We start from the raw sequence: 23245 nt of genomic DNA, 5'->3' as shown, positions 1-23245 counted from the left end.
TCAGGCATTGTTTGATGCAACTAATTTGCTTATTTATCAGTCATAACTCCTAGTTGTCCTGCTGTCTAATCATTTTTCTAGTTTAAAAGCATCACTTAGTTTCTCAAGCTTCTCTGTATGTTCAGAAATAAAAGTAATTTAAGAAAAATACTATTTAAAGTTATAATAAAAATCTAAAAGAAAAATCCAAATTCCTAGTCATAGTCATAAAGTTTTATATATTATTATAGATATTTTTATTGTGTATATACAGTAGCATCTTTGAATGGACCCATCAACTAAACCCAAAGCCGTCACTTTAGTGTTGTCGGTAAGAGAAATAATTTATCTTCATGACAATTGGGTTAAAGCCAAATTGACCATCCCTTGGTTCGAGTATTTTCACGTTTCTGTTTTTTTTTTTGTTTTTTTTTATGGTGGTGGTGACAAGGTAAAGTGGTTGAGAACATGTGATGGTGAAGGAGAAACTGTTAAAAAGATAATAGAATAAGTGTTGTGTTTTTTTTTTAATAGGTGTAAAAAAAAGGATAGACTAACTATTCTAGTTTATATAGAAAATATCATTTCTTCTTCTTTTTTTTCTTTGGTTAGTTAGTGAGTTAATAAAAGATTTAGGTTAACTCCCTTTCTTAAAAAAGAAAAACAAACTGAAACTTATTCAGTTATTTGATATAGTACATGGGGTTCAAAACCTAGAGTCTATAAGCTGTTTTTTTTTGTTTTTTTTTTTGCATGTCAACTTCAACTCAATTATTGAAAATCAGAGTTCAAAAAGAATAAACGCAAACAAAACTTTAAAACTTGAGATACTATAGATAATAGAAAAAAACATATCAAAATCTCAAAGACGTTGACACTTGATTATGAAGCTACGCTTGTTAAGTTTCATGGGCTTTTAAGACTTGAAGCATGGAAGACTCCTTCGCTTGGTATAAGGCCCCTCTCTAGTAACGCTTTTTGCAACAGCTCTTTGTAATGAAATTTGCTTATAACTTACCTATCAAAGATAGCGTTCTTCGAAATCACCCATCACATGATATATATTGCGTAGAAATCTTTTTGATATCTTGGCCAATCTCACGGATTTAGAATTTTCTTCATTGATATTACATTTTTCTGACATAAGTCCACTAAAGAATATGCATATTCTGCAACCCTCTTCCAGAGCCAAAGTACATATATAGGCTCAACCAGTTGAAATGTTGAAAGAAACAAATACAACCAAAAAGAACATAGCAACTTAATTCATTTGCATTGCCGTGCACCTGATAAACGGTATCCAAAGGAGAGTTCCAAGGGATAGAAGACGTTCGACACAGCATGAGCACATGACAAAAATGACCCATATAAGTTTTGGGATAAGATTTTTAAAGGCTTGAGTTAATTCAACTGATCATTATGTCACTTCATACTCCATATATTCTTATGTCCTAAATTGAACTAATAATCAATGAACAAACCCGACTTTTTCTAAAAAAAGAGAAAATTATTTCCATTTCTTCACTCACAATAGGATGAATAATCACACAGATCAAATCAGATCCATTATATAATTAACAACAGTCATAAAACTGTAGAAAAAAAAAGATAGAAAAATGAATCCCCTTATCATATGTAAATAATCAGGTGCGGGAAGAAGGAGCATCAAAGATCGTCGGCAGGGTAAGGATGAATAAAAGCACCGTTCATTTGCCAGACCTTAAACGACGCAGTAACGGTTGCATCAATAGCGTTATTGAACAAGAAGAGCTTTGTAGCTCCATATATGGCTTTTGTGGGATATACTCTTGAGGTGATACATGTTCTTCCACCTTGTGCGAATCCTTCTACTATCGAATGATCCACCTAATATTTTTTTTTTTTTTAAATCAATAACAACACGATTAAATTAATTTTACTAACATTTGTAATGATATTTTTAAAGTTAGGTTATTGTTTTTACGGATATGATATATTACCAAGATTCTCATTGTCAATTTCTCTTCTTTTAGGACCGGTACGAAGCTTCCATACACTGGTTTCACCACATCGTTTGCCATGGTCGACCTATCAAAAGAGATTTTGATTAATTAACCATATATAAATGTTTATTTTTAACCCATTGCTTAAGTATTGTGAATAAAGAAAAACGCATTTGACAGAAATTAGAAAGTACTTCATTTGTATAATCAAATAATCTATTAATTATATATGGTTATGGATTGATTACCTTGAAGTGTCAGTGCAGAAGAAAGTCTTGAGTTTTGAATCTTTTCCCTTAGTCACGTAGAAGTAAACTGGAGTGTGTTCTGACAAGCTTTGGTCAGCGAGAACCGAGAATCCGAAAGGTCCTAAAGCCCCACGCACGGTGGATCCACCGCCGTTTTGGCAGCTGAATTCCTCGTCAGCCTCTACGGAGTCTTCTCCAAGGATTATTTCGAGATCGTCCTTCTTGATCTTGAATTCCGCCTCTATATCTAGCTGAGCCGCGGAACCCACGTCAATCGGAACCACCGTCCCTGGTCCAACCTTCATGTGGAATTTCTTGTTACTTAGTCTCAAAGATTTGATTTCCTCAACTGGCCATTGGACTAAGTTTTTCCCGGTCTTCGTGTCCAAGACAACAGTTCTTGGGATGCCCTGATCATAGGTTAAGAAAATTTGAGCCCTAACTTGGGTAACAAGTAACTCAAAGCCCTAACTTTCATAGCACGTTTGACGAAGAAAACATACCTGAACGGATGACCAACCCTTCTGTACATCAGCAGCTTCACTGTCAGATTCACCGATCCAACCCCATAAGATTCTCCTTTTCTTATTTTGATCGTAAAACGTCTTTGACGCATAGAATTTCCCGTAATCGTATCTCAAACCGGTACTGATTCCAACATCGATAGAAGGATTATCCGGGACCCATGTACCGTTTGAATCATCATAAGTCCCAATGGCATAATGATCAATTCTTGTATCGTCCATGCTAGCCTTCACGATATGCTTTACATCTGGTCCTTTGACCGAAGTATCGAGCCCATTGATTTTAGTCTTGGACACCGGGTAAAAATCAACACACTCCCACATTCCGGTGTTGGGGACTTGGTGCAACAAAGTCTCATGTTTCTCGTAGGTTTTGAAATCGGTGGTGTCATATACGAGAGATATTCCGGTTCTATTGATTTTAGAGCCGATGGTGATTCGCCATTTTCCAGACGATGTCTTCCAGGCTGTGGTTGGGTCACGGAAGTCCTTTGCACCAATACCTGGAGGCGGTACGAGAACCGGGTTGCCAGAGAACTTGGTCCATTTCAGTAAAAGTGGGTCGCTTGGGTCCTCAGGATAGGCAAGGTTTTGAACCTAAATAATAATCATTATTAAAAGTGATCGATTGGTCACCAAATATATATTGAAGATAAGTTTTTAAAAACAACCCAAAAGTAAATGAAAGTTTAACCAATTGTGATGTTTTTAAGTGCTACCAGTGGAATTCGAAAACAGTACAACGTTTGTTAAAGAATTATTTATTATTCAATACTTGACTAAACAAACAGAGACTTTGAAAAACTCAGTACCTGTACGAATTTGTCAGTGGAACCGGTGTAGAGCATGACAATGGAGCCATCATCTAGAAAAGTGGCTGAACCAGTCCAGACGCCGTTCGCGTCGTACCATTGATCAGGAACCATGGCTAATGGAAGGTAAAGCCAATGGATTAGGTCCTTTGACACGGCGTGACCCCAAACAATGTCACCCCACACAGCTGCATTTGGATTGTATTGATAGAAGAAATGGTACCATCCCTTATAGAACAATGGACCTGGACATAATCAACATTTCATTTGTTCGGGTCAAAATAAAATTATAATAAAATATGGCTATAAAGCATAAATACCTTCACTAGTTACGAATTGAGTATAGCATTCAGAAAGTATAATTATGATTTATGACTTATATCTTTGTTTCTTTTTTTCTGGCTAGTTTCAGTTCAAAATCATCGTAAAAACATATATCTGCCGTGAGGTTTTTTTTTTTCTTTTTCAAAAAATAGTGAAATACTCCCTCTGTTTCATAAAGAGTGTCATTCTGACACTCTTCACACAGATTAAGAAAATAGATTAAAACTTCTTAATACCCCTAAACTGTTCTTATAATTACAATTATCTGTTTTTATTTAATTTATGTAATTATAAATAATTAGTTTTGTAAACGTGTATCTCTTAGACTTCTTCTTAATTTAGTCAATAGTCATTGTGATAGTTTAATGCAGTTCTAAGATCAACACAACAATCGACACTTATTTTTTAAGCTAAATCTATTTCAGTTTTTGATAACAATAAAAAATTGGAGCCAAAATTTTGAGTGAGGCAATCAAACAAAATTTTTAAAAATTGGACGTGAATATATTAGATCCATGTCATTTTCTAAAGACATTATCTATCTATGGCTTTTGATTTTTTTTCTTCTGAAACATGCAAATGTTGAATAGAGTTTTAGTCATATTTTATTTCTAACAACCAAAAATGACTTTTGGAAATTTTTAAGATCTGATTTCATTTATAAAAAAAACTGAAACAAAGGACAATAACGTTCAATGTGGTGGAGACTACGAAGCAAAGTATTAATATTGTGTAGAAAGTGACTTTTGGAATTTTATACGTATTACTAATATTACTAGTATTTGATTAATTTGTTTTGAGGTTAAAATTGGAATAAATTAGTAAAAGTTATCTTGGGATCCTAGAATGACACTCTTTTTGTAACAAACAAAAAATGTCAAAATGACACTCTTTGTGAAACAGAGGGAGTAGTGTTTTAAAGCAATAGAAAAACACGTTTTACTACATAAAACACCATAATAAAGTAAGACGTTTCGTAACTTCAATAAGCTGCGACTACTGTACATTTGTGACTTTTGTGAGGACGAAAAACAAAAGTATGGCGTTTCAGTTGCAATTGGGTTAAAATTAAACAGATAGAACGAGTCGAATGGGGATCACAAACTAGTCTGTCAACACACGATAATTGGTCAGCAATGATTTCTACAATATGCACATGACTCACGTGGTGTATACAAAACAGGCAAAAACAAAGTAATCTAATTGGCTTTAATGACTCTCATCTGTTCAGATTTTGTCTTTGTACTTTTCATTAAAAAAAAACTTTTAGGTGTAAATTAATAATTTTCATTTGCAATATTTCCTTTTTCCATTTTATCCATAGACATGTATGATTTTGTGGTCCGTAAAGGACGTGCCGTGTTGTCATATATCTACCAATAATCTTTTATGGGTTTCAGATATATGATATATCTATCAAGTTGTGTAGCCAATCATCTTTTTTATTATATGTTTTCCATATTTTAAATAAAACAAGGTCAAATGAAAAAAAAAAAAAGAGAGAGGAAAACTTTAGATTTAGAAGCACCAAAATAGAAAACTTCAGTGTAGAATCTAGAACTTACCGTTAGGATCTGAAGACGAAGAATCCCGAAATAAATTTGTCATCCACGATGCCATTCGATAGGAAAAAAACGAACAAATAAAAAACATATGAAGAGTAGAAATGTTATACACTATAAAATAAAAAATATATTGAAAATTGTGATGAAATTGTTAAATTTAAAGTACGTTATCCCTATTGAGTATTTTACTTAAAGCTTGTTCCTTAAGTCATGGTCTCATAAATGGTTATGAAAACTCAAATCTATAGAAAGGCGAAAAATAAACATTCTTAGGTAAAGATGAGACACTTTTTAAAGCTATTTTAACTATGTAAAATTATGATTAGTTAATCAATTATTCGTAGCTAATAAAATAGTCTTACGGAAAGAAATGGTGCATACCGTTCATCCAATTTTTTTCAGGCTGGAAATGAAACGCCGTACGTTGCCATGACAACATAGTATTGTTCCATGGGAACGCTTCAGTTTTACCATCCCCGGATAATTTCCAAACCCCGTCGTTGCTCTTCTCCGACACGCCTGCCAAACGAGCACGTGACTCCGTGGATGTTTCATCCTTGGCGCCGTTTTGTGCGGTGGATCCGTCGTGCGTGACGATGAGAGTTACGTACAAAGCGATCAAGAGCAAACCGGAACAGACAGCTAGATGGACTTTGATGGGTCTTCTCCGACGAGTCTCCGGGATCTGGTCGGATCTTGATTCGGATAATGGATCTTGTCGGGACGTGACGGGTAAAAGAGCTTCCGTGCTCGCCATTTTTCTTGTTTGTTTTGCTTTATTTAGATTTGGTGGTTGTAAAGGAAAATGGCTAGTCCAATATTTATAAATGGAACTAAATCAACCAAAACAAATCTCAAAATAAATATATTAACAATTATTACTATATGAGAAGTTGAGAACTAGAGAGTATATAAAAAAAAAAAAGACAGAGAGAGGGAGATCTGGATTGGGTTGGCAAATTAGAGATGTGATATCTAATTTGTATTATTATTACCAATAAGGTTCACGTTTACACACGACAAGTCAATACTTTTTTTTTTTATAAACATTATTATTCATTACCTAAGCTAAGTGGATTTAACTTTAGGTCAATATATTGGACCAATTTATGTTACTCTCTTTCCTTGTTGCATTCATGCTAATATGTGAATTTTATAGAAACACCATATTTTTACATTTTCTCCCAACAACTAATTAATCTACAAAAATAAAAGTTCTCCTAAATGCTGTCTTTGATGTATTATTTTATCCCATCCTTCATGCTAGTTTTTTAGAAGTTAATGTTTTGCCTATCATTAGTGGAGGAGGGGAAATATAACCACAGTTGAATAATGAATAAGTAGTTGTGAAGCACTGTTGCCCCATAATTTAGTTTTGATTGCCCACATGTTAAAACCCACGTTTTAATAATATATGGGCCAACCCAATTTATTTGTATTTAATTTGTACCATTTCCCAACTTTTTCCCAAAATAAGTAGCAGTCTTTTTCAAATAAACATAAAAATTTAGATTATTGTTGAAATGTATTGTTCATACTTCATATCAAGCCCTCGGAAGACACGTCGCACCTCCAACTTTTAAGGATGGGTAAACTTTTCAAGAGGTTTTTCAATTCGATTGATATAGTTCTTATTGATATGCGGATAACGTACGGTTGAATGGTTGCTGTTGACTAAAAATGAAGATGCAAAACTAAAGTAATCTGGTAAACTAATCTAGAAAATTACTTTGATATTAAATAATAAAAAATCAAGCAAAAAAATTAGCAAGACCAAAATCTCATATCTATTAAAACATTGCTTGGAAGTTCTTATTTTTTTGTAAGGTTAATTTCTTAAAAAATTGTTTGATCATCATATTTAAAACTTTCATATATAAAGACTAAGCCTTTCAATTGATCATTATCACAAATTTTTTTGACTGTTTGATGCATATAATGAGAATCACTTCCCGTGAGTGGTTATCTTGGATAAAAAATATAATTATGAAATTCTGACATACAATATAGTAGATTTTATAGTTTAGTGATGCAATTATCATTTTTTCTTACATCTTTCCAATTAGATATAAGTTACCTACTTGAAATAAGGTGAAATCCAATGGCGACAAAAAAAGAAAAAAAAAACTTTCAATAGTTGTTAGTTTAAAATTTCAACCAGACTAAGTGATGCAAATAAATGTATATACTGTATTTTAAACACGTCTGAAAATATATACTAATACTTGTGTCTTTCGCCAGGCCACATGTATATATATATATATATATAATATAAATAGCATATAATATCTTATCACGATCATGTCAGACCTGTATGATCTAACAATGGTGATTCGTGAAGATAAATGAACTTCGATTACGACAAAAAAAAACAAACTAAACTTCGATTTGTTTTTTCCTTTTAATATTGAATTGATCCACAAGACCACAACGTGATAAAAGATCTTCAAAATACACTTTGTTTAAGTAAACGAAGGTTTTAGAAACTTATTCAGATTAGCAGGATTAGGTTTGGTTTTTCCTATTTTGGAATTCGAATTCAAGTTATGTATGTTTCACTTTTCGGTTATCTTAGTTTAATTTTTTTATGGCTCAAATTAAATGATTAGTTTGTCCTAACTATACTTATTGAATGAGTTTAATATGTTATTTCTTTTTTTTATGTGTATACCTAAATTATCAAATGGAGGTTTAAAAAAAAATGGAGGTTTTAAACGTATGCACTTGTCATGCTATTTCAAAGTGCAGAACAATTTTTTGTATAACCAAAATATATTTTCATAAGAGCATCTAAACCAAATTATCAAATAAATTTATATTTATATTAAATCATGAATATATAATTAAGACAAAAATAACGAATATATTTCATTCAATTTTTCTTAAAAAGTTTTGTAGTTTTTAAGAACTTTGTAATAGCAATGACTTGTTTAGCCAATTAACTCTAAAATAGAATCACACTAGCTGATCTCTTTCACTTGGTAACTTTTGTTACGTACTTACGTTATATGTCTTCACTCTTCCATTATTTTTTGTTAGCTATTTAGTTTTCTTTAGTTTTTGTTTTCCTGAATTTTTCTGTACTATTTACTTGAATTAAAATAAGAAGACAAGATCTCATAAATTTCCTCAAAAAAAAAAAAAAAGAAGAAGACAAGATCTCAAATAATTAAAATCGACAAAATCTATAATTTGTTGGACGTGGGACAACTCGATCCACATTTAAAAAACCCATTCGGTCTCATGCAAAGAGTCAAAGAGACGTGCTCTTCATAAAATTATCCAACAAATTTTAACACAACTTTCCTACCGATTTTTTTATCTATTTAACACATATCGGAAATGATTCAATAAAGATGGGTATTTTAGAGACATTGTGTGTAAGTTTTCTCATCCAATATTTTTTAAAAATAAATGTATACAAGATCTGATTTTTCGGATGACTTGACTATTTGTGTTCACGACACTTGCAAGCAAATAAATTTAATCAACTAAATATCTACGAATATCGTCTTAATTAACTTCATATGTGGCCGTATAAAATTATTTTAAGCTAAATGCCAATGAATTTTGGTAGAATAGTAATCGAGGATTAGACATGGATCTGACTTGGATGTGACTCAGACGAAATAGTTTTATATTTATCCTTTTTGTCCTCAAAGACTAAAAGTTATCTGTCATTTGGTTCACCCCGAGAGCAATTTCCATTTTTTCTTTACAATATTGTTTTATTAAGGTTTACTCAAACTAATACAGTTGTAGACGGTTGTGAATTAGGTCTTGGAAGAATCTCAAGAAAACATAATAAAGATATTGGAAAAAAATGGATAACAAAGACAACACGAACCATATCTAGAGTTTCAAACCAGAACCTTGGAGTTTCTCTTGGATGATCATGTTTTATCTTGTTCTCCATTTCAGGAGTAAGATAATTCTTCCAATCACCGACTTCCCCTTTTCGGAAATAATCCTTGTGATCCACGTTATTTATTTTCGGGTTTTGTTAACATCCAAACCGCTCAGATTACGCAAAGAGCAAAGATCCAAGATCTCCTCCACGGATCCACTCTTCTTCCTTAGTAAAGAACACCCCAAGAAGTCCGCAAGTCTCTTGATCTGATGACGAGGCTCTGCTTTCATTTCCTCGTACCTCATGAAAAGAACATGGTTAGGGTCTTCTAAGCTTCCTCTCCAATAGCTCAGGACATGTTCCCAAAAAGGTTCATAATAGATAGCTCCACTGCAAAACGATTTGTATATAGACTCGAGAATGCTTTTGTCTAGTTCTACTTTATGCATAGCACACACGAAAAACCACCATGACATCAACGTGTCCATTGCGTTCCTACTCATGTACAGAATCTTGCAAGGAGAGTCCTTGAGTGTCTCTTGCATAGTGTGAAGTGACATGTGAGTGAGAACAACCTCGGAACTGATGAGAACTTGGACGAGTCAGGACTTGAGATTTGGATATACATATCAATTTCTAAGAATGGTACAGTCCCATGAGGATTATCAGAGAGCAGAGGATGATCATCAAAAGAACGGTACGTCGATCTCTCAAGGAGGGGGACAGTGAGGGCCTTGAGCCATGTAGTGCCTGATTTGGGGAAAGAAGCGAGGATTATATCGGGTTGACTTTTTAACTGATAAGATCTTGTTTTCACACATGAGACACGAGTTTTTTTATATAATGTTTGATTCTAAAACCTCAATGATTTGCTTTTTTCGGTAATGCGGTTAAATAAATAAAAACATGGGTGGTCGCATGTCAACTTCAAATATTTGGATTGAAATAGTTCTCAAAGACAGAAGTAGAAAAGATTACGCAAATGGAGAAATGTTGTCTTAACATTACAAACAAGAAATGATGAAAGAATGCTATTTTTTTACTTCTTTTTCATTATTAGCATTCGAAGTAACTAACAAGTTAAACAAAGTAAACAACAAATGAAACTTTCAACAAAAAGAGAGACCGAATTCAAACAAAATGCGCTTTTACCTCTAGGTTTAATCGGACCAAACAAGACCTATTAAACCAAGTTTCCAGTGTTCCTCGAGGGAGTAAAAAACCTTGGCTCTGAAGTAAACTTACATGTTGGACTTTAGCCATTCATCTCCATCGGACAATTGCTGATCCCCACGTTAAACCGGCTCCAAAACCGGATGTGGCTATGGTATGTCCTGGTTTGACTTTTCCGCTTCTCACTGCCTCATCAAGAGCTAGAGGAATCGAAGCAGCGCTCGTGTTACCGTAATTAGCCAAATTCGATATGACTCGCTCTGGTGGAAAATGAAGCCTTGTAGCCACAGAGTCTATTATTCTCTGGTTCGCCTGCAAATATATTTCAAAAACATTCAGTCGTTTATTACTAAGCTCTAACTACTACCGATGAAACTTGAATAAGTGATAAGATTTTGATAAGAAGATGACCTGATGGAGGAGGAGCCAGTCGATGGCAGAAGCAGGAAGACCAGCTTTTTGCAGAGCAGACTCAATAGATTGAGGAACACATTTGACAGCAAAGCGAAACACCTCTTTTCCATTCATCTGAATACAAGAATATGAAGATTGTTTTGGTGGAAAGTCTCCAAACACCGAGCCATTGGAGCTTGATTCACCATCAGTTTGGAATTCTTTAACAGAGGCATTCAAATGCCTGCAAAACAGAGAATCTTACTGTGGGTTCTCAAGGGAAAAATAAGAAGATGAATCTTATGCCAAGAAAATGGAATGTGAATCTAAATACCTTCGACCGTCCCCATCGCTGTGCACATCAAAACTGAACAAACCATCATCTTCAATATCACAAGCCTGCACATGACAGAACATTTCTTTAAAAACAAAGATTGATATGCAATGTGGCAAGCACTCGTCTTATGATTATGTTACTTGTGAATACTTACTAGAGGTTATACTCTGCTTCATTAATTCAGTGAACATTATATACGAACTTTGAATATAATGTGTGCACGAGATTGCTTAAAAGCTTCATAAAGCATAGTACCTGAACAACCACAGCACCAGCAGCGTCCCCAAATAGAATGCAGGTCCCTCTATCCGTCCAATCAACAAACCGAGATAAAGAATCAGCTCCAATCACTAAAACATTCTTAAAACCTCCCCCTGAATTTAAGAAAGGGGCAACAGTTATACACTTATCTTACTAAAGTACTCATCAAGTTTTCATCATAGTTGACTTTTTACCCCTTATATGACAAGCAGCTGAAACTAGCCCCAAAACAAATCCACTACAAGCAGCTGTGATATCGTACGCCAATGGGTTCTTTGTGCAACCAAGTGCCTTTTGAATCTGCCATCCACAGAGAATTTTCACAAATCAAACAACAAGAACTCTCTTACTCCAACAAAGAGAAATTTTAGAATTAAGGGTCAAACAAATACCTGTGGAGCAGCACCAAATAGATCATCAGGAGTAGAAGTGCACATCAAGACTAAGTCAATATCTTCAGGAACAACCTCAGCCATTTCAAGAGCTTTGGTTGCTGCTTCTACTGCTAAGCCAACCAAGCTATCTTTGCCTACAATAATAGTTTTACAAATTAACGTCTCTCCACATATCACTGAATGGTACCCTCAACTTATCATAGCAGAACAAACCAATGTTACTTATAAGTTTACCTGATACAACTCGACGGTTGCGAATACCAGTACGAGTAGCTATCCATTCATCATTAGTATCGACTATTTTCGCAAGATCATCATTAGAAATCAAAAGACTTGGAACCGCTGATCCACATCCAATCAACTTGCAGCCACTCGGCACTAACCTTTAAGTTAAAAAAAGAAGCACAATGAATCAGAGACCATTTAAATGCATTCTTCAAAAAGCCAAACTTGTAATAAATTAGGCTTAAAGATCATCTTAAAGCTAAAGCTATAAGACTCTACAATAAAGATGTGATTTTTTCATCTTAATGACAAAAGAAGGATCTTGAATCAATGGAATATTAAAGAATCTGAGAAGAAGAGAGGACATAAAGATGTGATTTTTATTTATGTCAACCTGGGACGTTGATATTGAGAAGGAGACGAAGAAGCATCCTTATCGATGGAGCTGAGGGTAGAGCACAAAACCCTTTTAGAGAATCGAGTGGAAACGCAAAACCCAGATCGAGAAACTCCAATCGGAACATTGATTCTGCTTCGTAGGTTAGGAATCGAAGGAGAAGTGAAGAACCCAGATGCATTCGCCATTCTGATTGAATTTGATAGATAACAGAGGAATCAAAGAACAACGAAACGAGATTGGTTCAATGCAAAATCAAGGATCTTTCTATCTCTTTCAGCTCGAATTTAGCGTAATGCTAGAGATTGCATCACCGGAATGAATGAGAGAAATTGCGAAGACAAAGATTCGAATTTGAGCTTTTTCTTGTATTGCGATTTTGTGTGTAAGAGAGAGAGAGGAGAGTGTGTAAAGAAAAAAAAAATCAAATCTTCGGAAGTACCGAAGCGAAGAGAGGAGGAGACAGGGGAGGTGAGTGTGACAGCTCAGTTTTGAGGAGATTCCAATGCCATTCAAAACTAAAACTACTCCTCTCTCTTTGTTTAGTTTATTTTGTTTTTGTTTATCTTTTCAATCAAAACCAAATTTATTTACAAATTGACATGTAACACCCCCCAATTCATGTGGTAAATGGAAACATCAAAAAACATATCAGTATATTATGAAAGTATTGATTTCATTGACTATCAAAACAAGTACTGCATGATAACTCGAGATAGTGATGATGATTCATATGTAGAGTTTTGAGAGGAACTCATGATGTCACATTTCATTTAGCATTGGCTCCTCCTCGCTGAGTGGTGTGTTAGTTAATTTTTTGTGTATGTTTGTTGTTGTTTGCTCGAAAAAGGTTGGTCACTGTAAAATTTCCTATGATACCAAAATTAATGCATCACGTTATGATGATAAACATAATTTAACTCCATAATATAATATACTACTAGGATGTGTTAAATATTTTTTTAAAAAAGTTGGAAACGCATGCTATCAAGTAATTTGGATTTTTCTTAAATTACATGTGTTACTATGAATATATGGGACATAAACAAAAAAGGTGGTTGAGTACCGGTCATGTATTAGTAGGTGTTGGGTGAACAACTTGAAGAAGAATAGCTAGGAGATTAACCAAATTCACTTTTAATTAATTGATGTGATTAAAATTAAATTAAGGTGTGGCTGTAGCATAGAAGAAGGGTTTTTTTTTTTTTTTTTTTGAGCAAACAGAAGAAGGGTAAGATTAAACCAAATCCACTTTCAAAAATATAATTGTGGTGAATTAATTTAAAGGAATAAAATTTATTGCCGAAAACTGTAAATGTGAAAAAGAGCAAATGTTGTCATATGTAGTTGGTTTGTGTGGACCGTTTTAATAAACAGAAGCTTCATGCCTTCATAGTTTGGTGGCTGAGACCTTTTACGGATAGAGAGAAGACCACGAACAGAGTAGCCACAAACCCCATTCAAACACACAAATGTGTAATCAGACCAAATTAAAGACAGAAATATGAGTAATGAAAAAAGAAAACACTTCATAACCTGAAACCCATTAGAGAGCATGATAAACTATAAACCTATACACATTAACGTAAGAAGCGGTGGTTGGTAGCTTCAACCTCCCATTCAAGACCTTCAGTCCATTCTTTCTCTCGGGTGTTTGAGCGAAAGGCTTTTCAGCTTTGGTCATCCTATTGCAACGACTGTCTTTAGACTTAGACAGGGAAAAGGTCGATGAGACAGTTAAATGTTCAGCTCCGGTACACTAGACAAGCGTAAAAATTTCAGCTATTGAAAAGGAACAATCTCTGATTCTTCACACCTACAGTAGCATTCTCTTTGCTTATTAGAGCTTCTTGTTGGTCTGAACATTCAACATCAATATATGTAAGAGTTGGAGCAAACATCACCCACGTCAACTCCCGTAGGCATTTATAACCTTGTACATACACATCAGAAAGACTCAAGAAGCATGGATTTACCGGATTTCGAAACAGAGAACTTGTGTTGCTTTGAAATGCACGTCATGTGTAAGATGCAACTTCTCGAAATTAGTGTAATCTCCCAACACAAAACGATTCTCCATCCAACACAAGACGCAAATCAAAACTAATTGATGAGCTTAGAATTACAGTTCTCCAATCTCATCTCCCTAAGAGCAGAGCACACAAACTCTAAACACCCACAGTGATCACGCAGAATACTCGATACTCTCACAATGATCCACAACACTTCTATTTAGTCAATAACACTGACTGGGCTAGAGTCTTCACTTAACTCTATGAGCTCCCATTATCTTATCATCATCACAAGAAATTCACATCCCAATAAAGTTGCAACCATTTTCAATAGCCTTTAAAGTATGTTTCATGTGAAAAGGCATAAAAAAAAAAAGAATTACAAAAAGAACTCATAGAAAGCAATACAGAGTTTGAAAGATGAGAGAGATAAATAGATATGGAAAGCAGAGAGAAATTAAACCCAAATGATGAAAAGCAAATCAGACTTATCCCAAATAAGAGAAAAACCAAAACCGAAAACAAATAATAACGAGACTTGTGGAACACGAAACACAACACCGACTCATGTGTCCCACAACTCGCAAACACCAAACGAAACGATGCGCTGCATCACTTTATCAACTTTGAACTTGCTGTCTTATCAACTCATGTGTCCCATGGCTCCTATTATTAAAATTAACACACAGGACGGTCTTTGAATTTTGGTGGCCTAAAGCATAGTTAAATAATTTGGTTTCTAAAAGCTAATATTTTTTTTCATTACAATAGTAAAATATAACTAAAAACATAAAAAAAAATTATTGAATATTTTAACGATGTAAAACAATCTAAAAATTAATTTTTCTAATTTTTATCACAGCAACATCATTGATTAGGATTCATAGTCGAGTTCTTAGACAATATCTCTCTTGATATACATTATTACTAATCCAAAATAGTTAATAATATTTTTATAATAAAATAAAGATCAAGGAGAAGAAGTAATTGAAAAAACAAAAGCGTACAAGCAGCAATGATGGATGTTCTTGTATATATTTTCTAAATTTTAGTTTTGTTTGAAGAAATTAAATATTATAATATATAGTAGTCAAGTTAAATCAAATATTTGTAGACTTTATTGTTAAAAACAGAAGTTAATTTTAAACATAGAAAAACATAGAAAAAAACTATTGAATACTTTAACGATGTAAAACAATCTAAAAATTAATTTTTCTAACTTTTATCACAGCAACTTCATTGATTAGGATTCATAGTCGAGTTCTTAGACGATATCTCTCTTGATATACATTATTACTAATCCAAAATAGTTAATAATATTTTTATAATAAAATAAAGATCAAGGAGAAGAAGTAATTGAAAAAACAAAAGCGTACAAGCAGCAATGATGGATGTTCTTGTATATATTTTCTAAATTTTAGTTTTGTTTGAAGAAATTAAATATTATAATATATAGTAGTCAAGTTAAATCAAATATTTGTAGACTTTATTGTTAAAAACAGAAGTTAATTTTAAACATAGAAAAACATAGAAAAAAACTATTGAATACTTTAACGATGTAAAACAATCTAAAAATTAATTTTTCTAACTTTTATCACAGCAACTTCATTGATTAGGATTCATAGTCGAGTTCTTAGACGATATCTCTCTTGATATACATTATTACTAATCCAAAATAGTTAATAATATTTTTATAATAAAATAAAGATCAAGGAGAAGAAGTAATTGAAAAAACAAAAGCGTACAAGCAGCAATGATGGATGTTCTTGTATATATTTTCTAAATTTTAGTTTTGTTTGAAGAAATTAAATATTATAATATATAGTAGTCAAGTTAAATCAAATATTTGTAGACTTTATTGTTAAAAACAGAAGTTAATTTTAAACATAGAAAAACATAGAAAAAAACTATTGAATACTTTAACGATGTAAAACAATCTAAAAATTAATTTTTCTAACTTTTATCACAGCAACTTCATTGATTAGGATTCATAGTCGAGTTCTTAGACGATATCTCTCTTGATATACATTATTACTAATCCAAAATAGTTAATAATATTTTTATAATAAAATAAAGATCAAGGAGAAGAAGTAATTGAAAAAACAAAAGCGTACAAGCAGCAATGATGGATGTTCTTGTATATATTTTCTAAATTTTAGTTTTGTTTGAAGAAATTAAATATTATAATATATAGTAGTCAAGTTAAATCAAATATTTGTAGACTTTATTGTTAAAAACAGAAGTTAATTTTAAACATAGAAAAACATAGAAAAAAACTATTGAATACTTTAACGATGTAAAACAATCTAAAAATTAATTTTTCTAACTTTTATCACAGCAACTTCATTGATTAGGATTCATAGTCGAGTTCTTAGACGATATCTCTCTTGATATACATTATTACTAATCCAAAATAGTTAATAATATTTTTATAATAAAATAAAAATCAAGGAGAAGAAGTAATTGAAAAAACAAAAGCGTACAAGCAGCAATGATGGATGTTCTTGTATAAAAGCCAGCGAAGTGAAGGCTCGAACACAAGTCTTACCACATAATTGCAGGATACAAAGCCAACTGACCTGTCTAATCTCATCAACATATGTCCCTAAAATATTTTTAATATGGTGTGGCGTGCTTTGCCTGCTTTATGGGTGGGCCGGCCCTGTTAACACACAAAAAGAGATAAGAGGCATTAAAGATGGAAGCAGTTAGAATCCTTGAAAATCAAATAATATGTTAGACCTTTTCTAAGCATGAAGAAGATAAGAATCGGAGTTTTGTAGCTTCGTCTTCCCATTCCACACCTTCAATCCATCCTGGAGATTTGTAACGTATGATGCATCCATTTTCACCCTGCTTGCCACTTTTGGAATCGAGTGGAAGCTTTTTCAGATTTGGACATCCCCATACTATGATATTTTCTAGACATGGAAAGGGTAGAGGAGTCCAATATATATTCTTCAGCTTTGGTAGATTTCCCAATTGAAGAACATGCAGCTTTTGGAAAGGAACATTCCCTGATTCTTCAACTTCACAAGCTTTCTCTTTGTTTATTATATCTTCTAGGTCGTTTGAAAGACGAATACTAAGATTTCTAAGATTTGGAGCGAACATTAGAAACGTCAATTCCCTCAAGCTTTCACAACCTATTATAAAAACTTTGACGAGGCTCAAGAAGTTAGATATCCTTCCGATCTTTATCTCAGAGATACGACAAAACTCAACTCTGAATTCCCGAAGCTTGTCCATAGATCCTAAAAGTGATATTCCAGTTGATTCAAGATGTCTATTTGGTGATGATAAAATTTCGGGAAAGATCTGTAGAAATCGTGTACGACTCATCAGCCTAAGAGAGCTAAAAAATTGCTCCAGAGTTGGAGAAACATTGAAAGTTGCATTTAAAATCTTTAAATGTTCCAAAGTTTCCAACTCCTTCACTGTGTCGAGATCCCATGGCAATCCAGATTCACGTAATTTCAAAACTTTCAGATTATACAGACTTGATATCCCAGCAATACTTTCAAGCTTCTCTGTATACTCCAAATCCAAGTGAATTAGTTTTTTCAACTCTTGTAGTACCTTCTTCTTTGGCAAACAGCGTATCCTAGTTGAACTCAAGTTGAGATAACGCAAGGAAACTAGATTTGATATTCCTTCCGGCAATTCAGAGAGACTGCGATTACCCGATAAATCCAAAACAACTAACTTTGGCATGTAATTGAAGAATTCACTCGAGATATCTTTCAATGTAAACGACAAACGTCCATATCCTCCCACTCCCATGAGGAAAGTTGTGAGTTCCATACATTCAGGACTCCCAACGAGATGAACAATATTATTCTCCATTAACGACATCCTTCGCACAACGTTCCAATTCTTCACCTTTGGAATCTCACGTAACCCAACACGTGCACGCACAATGAAGGACTCTATCAATTCATCTTTCACAATTTCATCATCTTCTGGATATAAAGCACAATACAGCAAACACGACTTTACCTGCTCCCCCTTAAGACTATCATAGCTATACTTCAAAAGCGGAAGGATCTTATCGTCCATGCCAAAAAACTCTGCAGCGTATGAATTCAAAACATGTATCGCATGACGCCATTCTTGTACCTTCGTCTTGGATGACATGGTCTCGCCTATGATTTTGAGAGCCAATGGTAAGCCACAACATTTTTTAGCAACTTCTCTTGCAAGTTCGGGGATTCCCGGATCGCTTCCAAGTGTTGTTTGCCCAACCTTCTTCTGGAACAAATCAAATGCTTCATTGTCTGCCAAGCATTGGACTTCCATTGGTTTTCCAACCCCCATCCGAGCACATACATCCTGTGAACGAGTGGTAAATGCCAATTTACATCCTTTCTGTGTTCTTGGATCCGGAACTCCGATCTCAGCTAAATCCACCTTCTCCCATATGTCATCTAAAAACAACACAAAACTCTTTTTCCTTAAGAAATTGAATAAACGATTAGTCTTTTCACTTTTATCCATTTGTTTCCATTCCTCTCCATTAAGACCAACATTCTTAGCGATTTCCTCTTGAATCTTCTCCATCTGTGAGTCTTTAGACACCACAACCCAAATAACGTAGTCAAATCCCCGTATATCGTTACTGAGTTTATTGTTGATCTGTTTGAGAAGAGTTGTCTTCCCTACACCACCCATACCGTACATACCCATAACAGCAACTCTATCTTCCATGAGATGTTTCCATGCCTTGTCGAGCATTGTTTCTTGACCAACAATTATCGGTTCAAGAGGTTGTTCCTCCACCGCAGGCGTTTGAGCTTGCGCAGCGATCACGTCAAACTCTTTATTTTTCAGTTCCTCAACTTTTCCCAACGTTAAGAAAACACTTTTCCCGTAACGGTGGCTTGACAGTAAACTCATAGAGCAAAACCCAAAAAGACACATCCTTTGAAGTTGAACATCTCTATCATAAAGAATATCACTGACTTCTTTTTCGACAATGACAACTCTATTAAGCCATACCTCGAATTCGGCAAGCCTTTGTAGACCTCTACCCTCCTAAATTGTGAGCCGTCTTGACATATCATCCCGCTTAGCCTTGAGGTCCTCCATGGTTCTCTCTAGATCCACAAGATTCTTCTCGAGATTTAGAATGTATCTTACACTCGTCTCTAGCCATTCAGAGACTTCATTTACGCACGGATCAAAGGAGGGCGTCGAGAAAGGGAGACCCATTTTACAGAAATTGAGAGATCTGAAATTTGAAGTTTACTAGTTTGAGCATACGTACCAGAAACGATATGCAAAGAACAATTGAAGAAAAGACTTAAGTTTTGGTCCACTCCAAATAATATTAAATTTTCTCGTTCGAGTGAGTCTAAAATATGAGATACTTTGCATGGTTGAAAAGCACCGACAGCCTTTGCCGACAGTGACAAATTTTTTTTTTTTGCTCAATTACTTTGGTGGTTGCCCGAAGCAGTAATTACATACTGACACTTTGAATGGGTCGTTTTAAATTAAATGAATCTGTGTTAGATAGAATAGTCTTCGCCTTTTCAACAGAACGTAAAACACACACGTTGTAGTGAAACAATATGAGCAATCATCACACAGTGAGTTAGCAATCTTCTCTCATTTCCCACTATATGCATGCCTTTCACTTTCTGTCGTTAATAATATTTCTTTCTTCCAAAAGTATATAAGCCACTTCACTTCAGATGCAGTTTGATCGGTTTGTGTACATATTGTAAGAGAAACTTGCGCGAACAGGCGAAACCGATTGTTTTGTGTCAAGCAAAAAATAATTAAAGGTACATTACTTTCAACTTGAGAAAAGGTATAGACTACTAATCGTAGCATCTCCCTATTTTCAAACTTTCTTTGAAACAAAACCATTAATCATACTTCAAAACTTAAATAACAATGAATAAATTGTAAAATAATTATACTAATTAATATTGGCATCAGTTCCTGTGTTGAATATAAAAATAGGTTAAGAAAAAGTACAGAAGAGGAGATCTATTGTAAACCTTTTACGGGATTAACGTTAAGAAGCGAGCCTTGGTAGCTGCGTCCTCCCACTCAACCCCTTTTATCCATTCTTTATGCTTTCGAAAAAGAACAAGCCCGGGTTCGTCGTCGTCACGTACGCAAGCTTTCTCTTTGTTTATTATGTCTTCTAGTTCATAAGCACCCTCAACAAAAAAGCTTTGTAAGATTTGGAGCAAACATCAGCCACGTCAATTCTTTTAGGCGTTTGCAAGACGATAGATAAATCCTAGATACAGTACTGCCTAGATAGGCTGAAGAAGCTGCAGAGGAGGAACCGTCTTGCTGCTTCTGCTACTTACAAGTTTGTCTATCTTTATCTCAAAAAGAGTACATCCTTCGAAAACGAGTTTAGAAACTTTCTCCACACTAGCTATACGCGATATATCTGATAATTCTAATTGCAACCCACTGAACTCTAGAGCTTGTGTTCACTGTTCAGTACATCAGCTTGTGAGAGCTTAAAAACTGGTCCAAACCTGAATCATAACTCATTTCTATCGTTAGCACTTCTAAATGTTCCAAGACTTGCAACTCCTCCAATCAACTTGTATTAAATTAGGCTTAAAGATCATCTTAAAGCTAAAAGCTAAGACTCTACAATAAAGATTTGATTCTCAAACTTGCCATTCTCATTCAAAGCCTCCAGCACATAGTTATACGCCATAGCACTCATCCTTACCTTTGAATTCTCTCCAGTAGCTTCCTCATAAAACTCCATAGCTTCTTTTTCCATCCCCTTCATTCATCAATTGCCCATAAACCACACCATCCTCAACAAACCCACCAAACTTCTCTTTCAACTCCTCATAAAGCTTCAACACACCATCAGCATCAGAATTCTTCACACACCCCATCATAAGATAGCTATAAACAACAGGGTCCGCAACAAAACCTCTAACACCCATATCTCCATAGCTTTCTCAAGATTATCATTACTAACTAAACCCTTAACCAAAATCCTAAAAGTAGCAATAGAAGGATTCAACGGAGCATTCTCTATAAACAACTTGTAATGCTCCAACGCAATCTCAGGTTTCCTAACATCAAGATAAGCCTGGAAAATCAAATTGTAAGTGATGATATTAGGAACGATACCAGCTTGGTTAATGAATCCATGCAATTGCAGAAGCGCTCCATACTTGGCTTGCCGAAGCTGCGCAGCTAAAACAGCGTTCACTGTAAAAATCGTCGGTTAGGAATGGCACTTCTAAATGTTCCAAGACTTGCAGCACAAAACCCTTTTAGAGAATCGAGTGGAAACGCAAAACCCAGATCGAGAAACTCCAATCGGAACATTGATTCTGCTTCGTAGGTTAGGAATCGAAGGAGAAGTGAAGAACCCAGATGCATTCGCCATTCTGATTGGAATTGAATCGAAGAACAACGAAACGAGATTGGTTCAATGCAGCAAAATCAAGGATCTTTCTTTCTTTCTTTCAGCTCGAATTTAGCGTAATGCCAGAGATTGCATCACCGGAATGAATGAGAGAACAAAGATTCGAATTTTAGCTTTTTTCTTGTATTGCGATTTTGTGTGTATGTGTGTGTGAGAGAGAGAGAGAGGAGAGTGTGTAAAGAAAAAATATCAAATCTTCGGAAGTACCGAAGCGAAGAGAGGAGGAGACAGGGGAGGTGTGAATGTGACAGCTCAGTTTTGAGGAGATTCCAATGCCATTCAAAACTAAACTACTCCTCCCCCTTTGTTTAGTTTTAGTTTTATTTTGTACTAGATGGTTATCCACGCAAGGCCTGTGTTGTGGTCTAGTTGGCAGTTTCTAGTTTTTTTGGTCTTTTTCATTCTCTTTTGTATTACTATTTCGTTTTAATTAAGCATATGTTTATACACTATATGTTTATCCCATTTTGTTTAGATGTGTACAATTGTGGCGTTTATTTTTTATGAATTATGAAAATGTTGTTTCTTGCTTATGAGGATCCAATCTTATCATTGACTGATATTGTTTCCAATACATTTATTGTATTATAGATTTTCTAATTAATTGCTTATGTAAACTCTTCATATATATATATATATATATTACTTTCTAAATTAAAATATAAAATCAAATTTTTACAACACATATGAGATATAACAACATTTGATATTGGTGGAAGAGGAGGAGAGAATGATTACTTATAAGATAATAATCCAAATTAGATAATGGAGATAAATCTTTTAAAATAAGAACAATGTAAAATATATATGATGTAGTCTCTAAAATTAAAATTTAGCATTAAAAAATTATAATGATATTTCATTTGTTTTTTACAACCCGTACAACCCCTGTTTTAAAAATTGCTAGGCGTTAGTCGGGCGGTGAAGGAGGGCCTAGCGATTAATCGGAAAATCGGATTTAAATCGGGTATTAATCGGGGACTAGTTTTACGGATTTTTATTATTATTTATAATAAATAATAAAATATCTAATGTTTACGGTTATATAAAATGTTTTACCGAGATATTATTGAAATATTTGATGGCTCAGTTGGTTGAAGGTTTGCTAAGAGTCTCTAATGTGATCGGTTCGAATCCCTTCGTATGCGTTGTGTCCATTTTTTTCGTTTTTATTAGCAAGGGGCAAAATGGTAATTTCCTAGTCATCTTCTCCACTCCACATACGATTCAGATACTTGAAAAACCTAATCTATGGCAGCCAGCTTTTTTGATTCATTTTTTACAGATTTCATCATATTTTCATCTGATTATAACATAGAAATAGTAGATCTCCACCCTTAAC

At 34.2% G+C, this 23245-nt stretch overlaps 3 protein-coding genes and 1 pseudogene across 5 annotated transcripts; all 4 read right to left on the bottom strand.

The window, feature by feature from the left end:
- Window positions 1–1465: 1465 nt before the first annotated feature.
- LOC104714601 (acid beta-fructofuranosidase 3, vacuolar) lies at window positions 1466–6495 on the bottom strand. Of its 2 annotated transcripts, XM_010432027.2 has the most exons (7): window positions 5816–6489; window positions 5435–5443; window positions 3546–3790; window positions 2713–3330; window positions 2210–2619; window positions 1959–2046; window positions 1466–1845 (listed from the first exon to the last, which is right to left on the bottom strand). In XM_010432027.2, exons 1-7 carry the CDS (start codon window positions 6189–6191, stop codon window positions 1645–1647), a joined length of 1947 nt encoding a protein of 648 aa, XP_010430329.1. In that variant the 5' UTR covers window positions 6192–6489; the 3' UTR covers window positions 1466–1644. The 2 variants fall into 2 exon arrangements, with proteins under 2 accessions (XP_010430329.1, XP_087322478.1); XM_087466352.1 differs by lacking the exon at window positions 5435–5443 and having other exon boundaries at window positions 5816–6495.
- Window positions 6496–9095: 2600 nt separating this feature from the next.
- On the bottom strand, window positions 9096–10547 carry LOC147939384 (cytosolic sulfotransferase 1 pseudogene; annotated as a pseudogene).
- Window positions 10268–22163, bottom strand: LOC104714599 (beta-ketoacyl-[acyl-carrier-protein] synthase III, chloroplastic). 2 transcript variants are annotated; one of them, XM_087466351.1, is made up of 9 exons: window positions 21745–22163; window positions 12463–12534; window positions 12078–12226; window positions 11841–11977; window positions 11643–11748; window positions 11443–11561; window positions 11185–11249; window positions 10869–11094; window positions 10268–10769 (listed from the first exon to the last, which is right to left on the bottom strand). In XM_087466351.1, the coding sequence occupies exons 1-9, from the start codon at window positions 21855–21857 to the stop codon at window positions 10548–10550; spliced, it is 1209 nt and encodes a 402-aa protein (XP_087322477.1). In that variant the 5' UTR covers window positions 21858–22163; the 3' UTR covers window positions 10268–10547. The 2 variants fall into 2 exon arrangements, with proteins under 2 accessions (XP_087322477.1, XP_010430325.2); XM_010432023.3 differs by lacking the exon at window positions 21745–22163 and having other exon boundaries at window positions 12463–13093.
- LOC104714600 (putative disease resistance protein At1g62630) lies at window positions 14792–19832 on the bottom strand. Its single transcript, XM_010432024.2, has 2 exons — window positions 17220–19832; window positions 14792–17139 (listed from the first exon to the last, which is right to left on the bottom strand). The coding sequence occupies exons 1-2, from the start codon at window positions 19395–19397 to the stop codon at window positions 17083–17085; spliced, it is 2235 nt and encodes a 744-aa protein (XP_010430326.2). The 5' UTR covers window positions 19398–19832; the 3' UTR covers window positions 14792–17082.
- Window positions 22164–23245: the final 1082 nt, after the last annotated feature.

Source organism: Camelina sativa, chromosome 9 (assembly GCF_030686135.1).
Source record: "Camelina sativa cultivar CO46 ecotype springtype chromosome 9, ASM3068613v1".
NCBI lineage: Eukaryota > Viridiplantae > Streptophyta > Magnoliopsida > Brassicales > Brassicaceae > Camelina > Camelina sativa.
The sequence above is the reverse complement of the archived record's forward strand: the minus strand, read 5'-3'. Positions and strand labels throughout refer to the sequence as shown.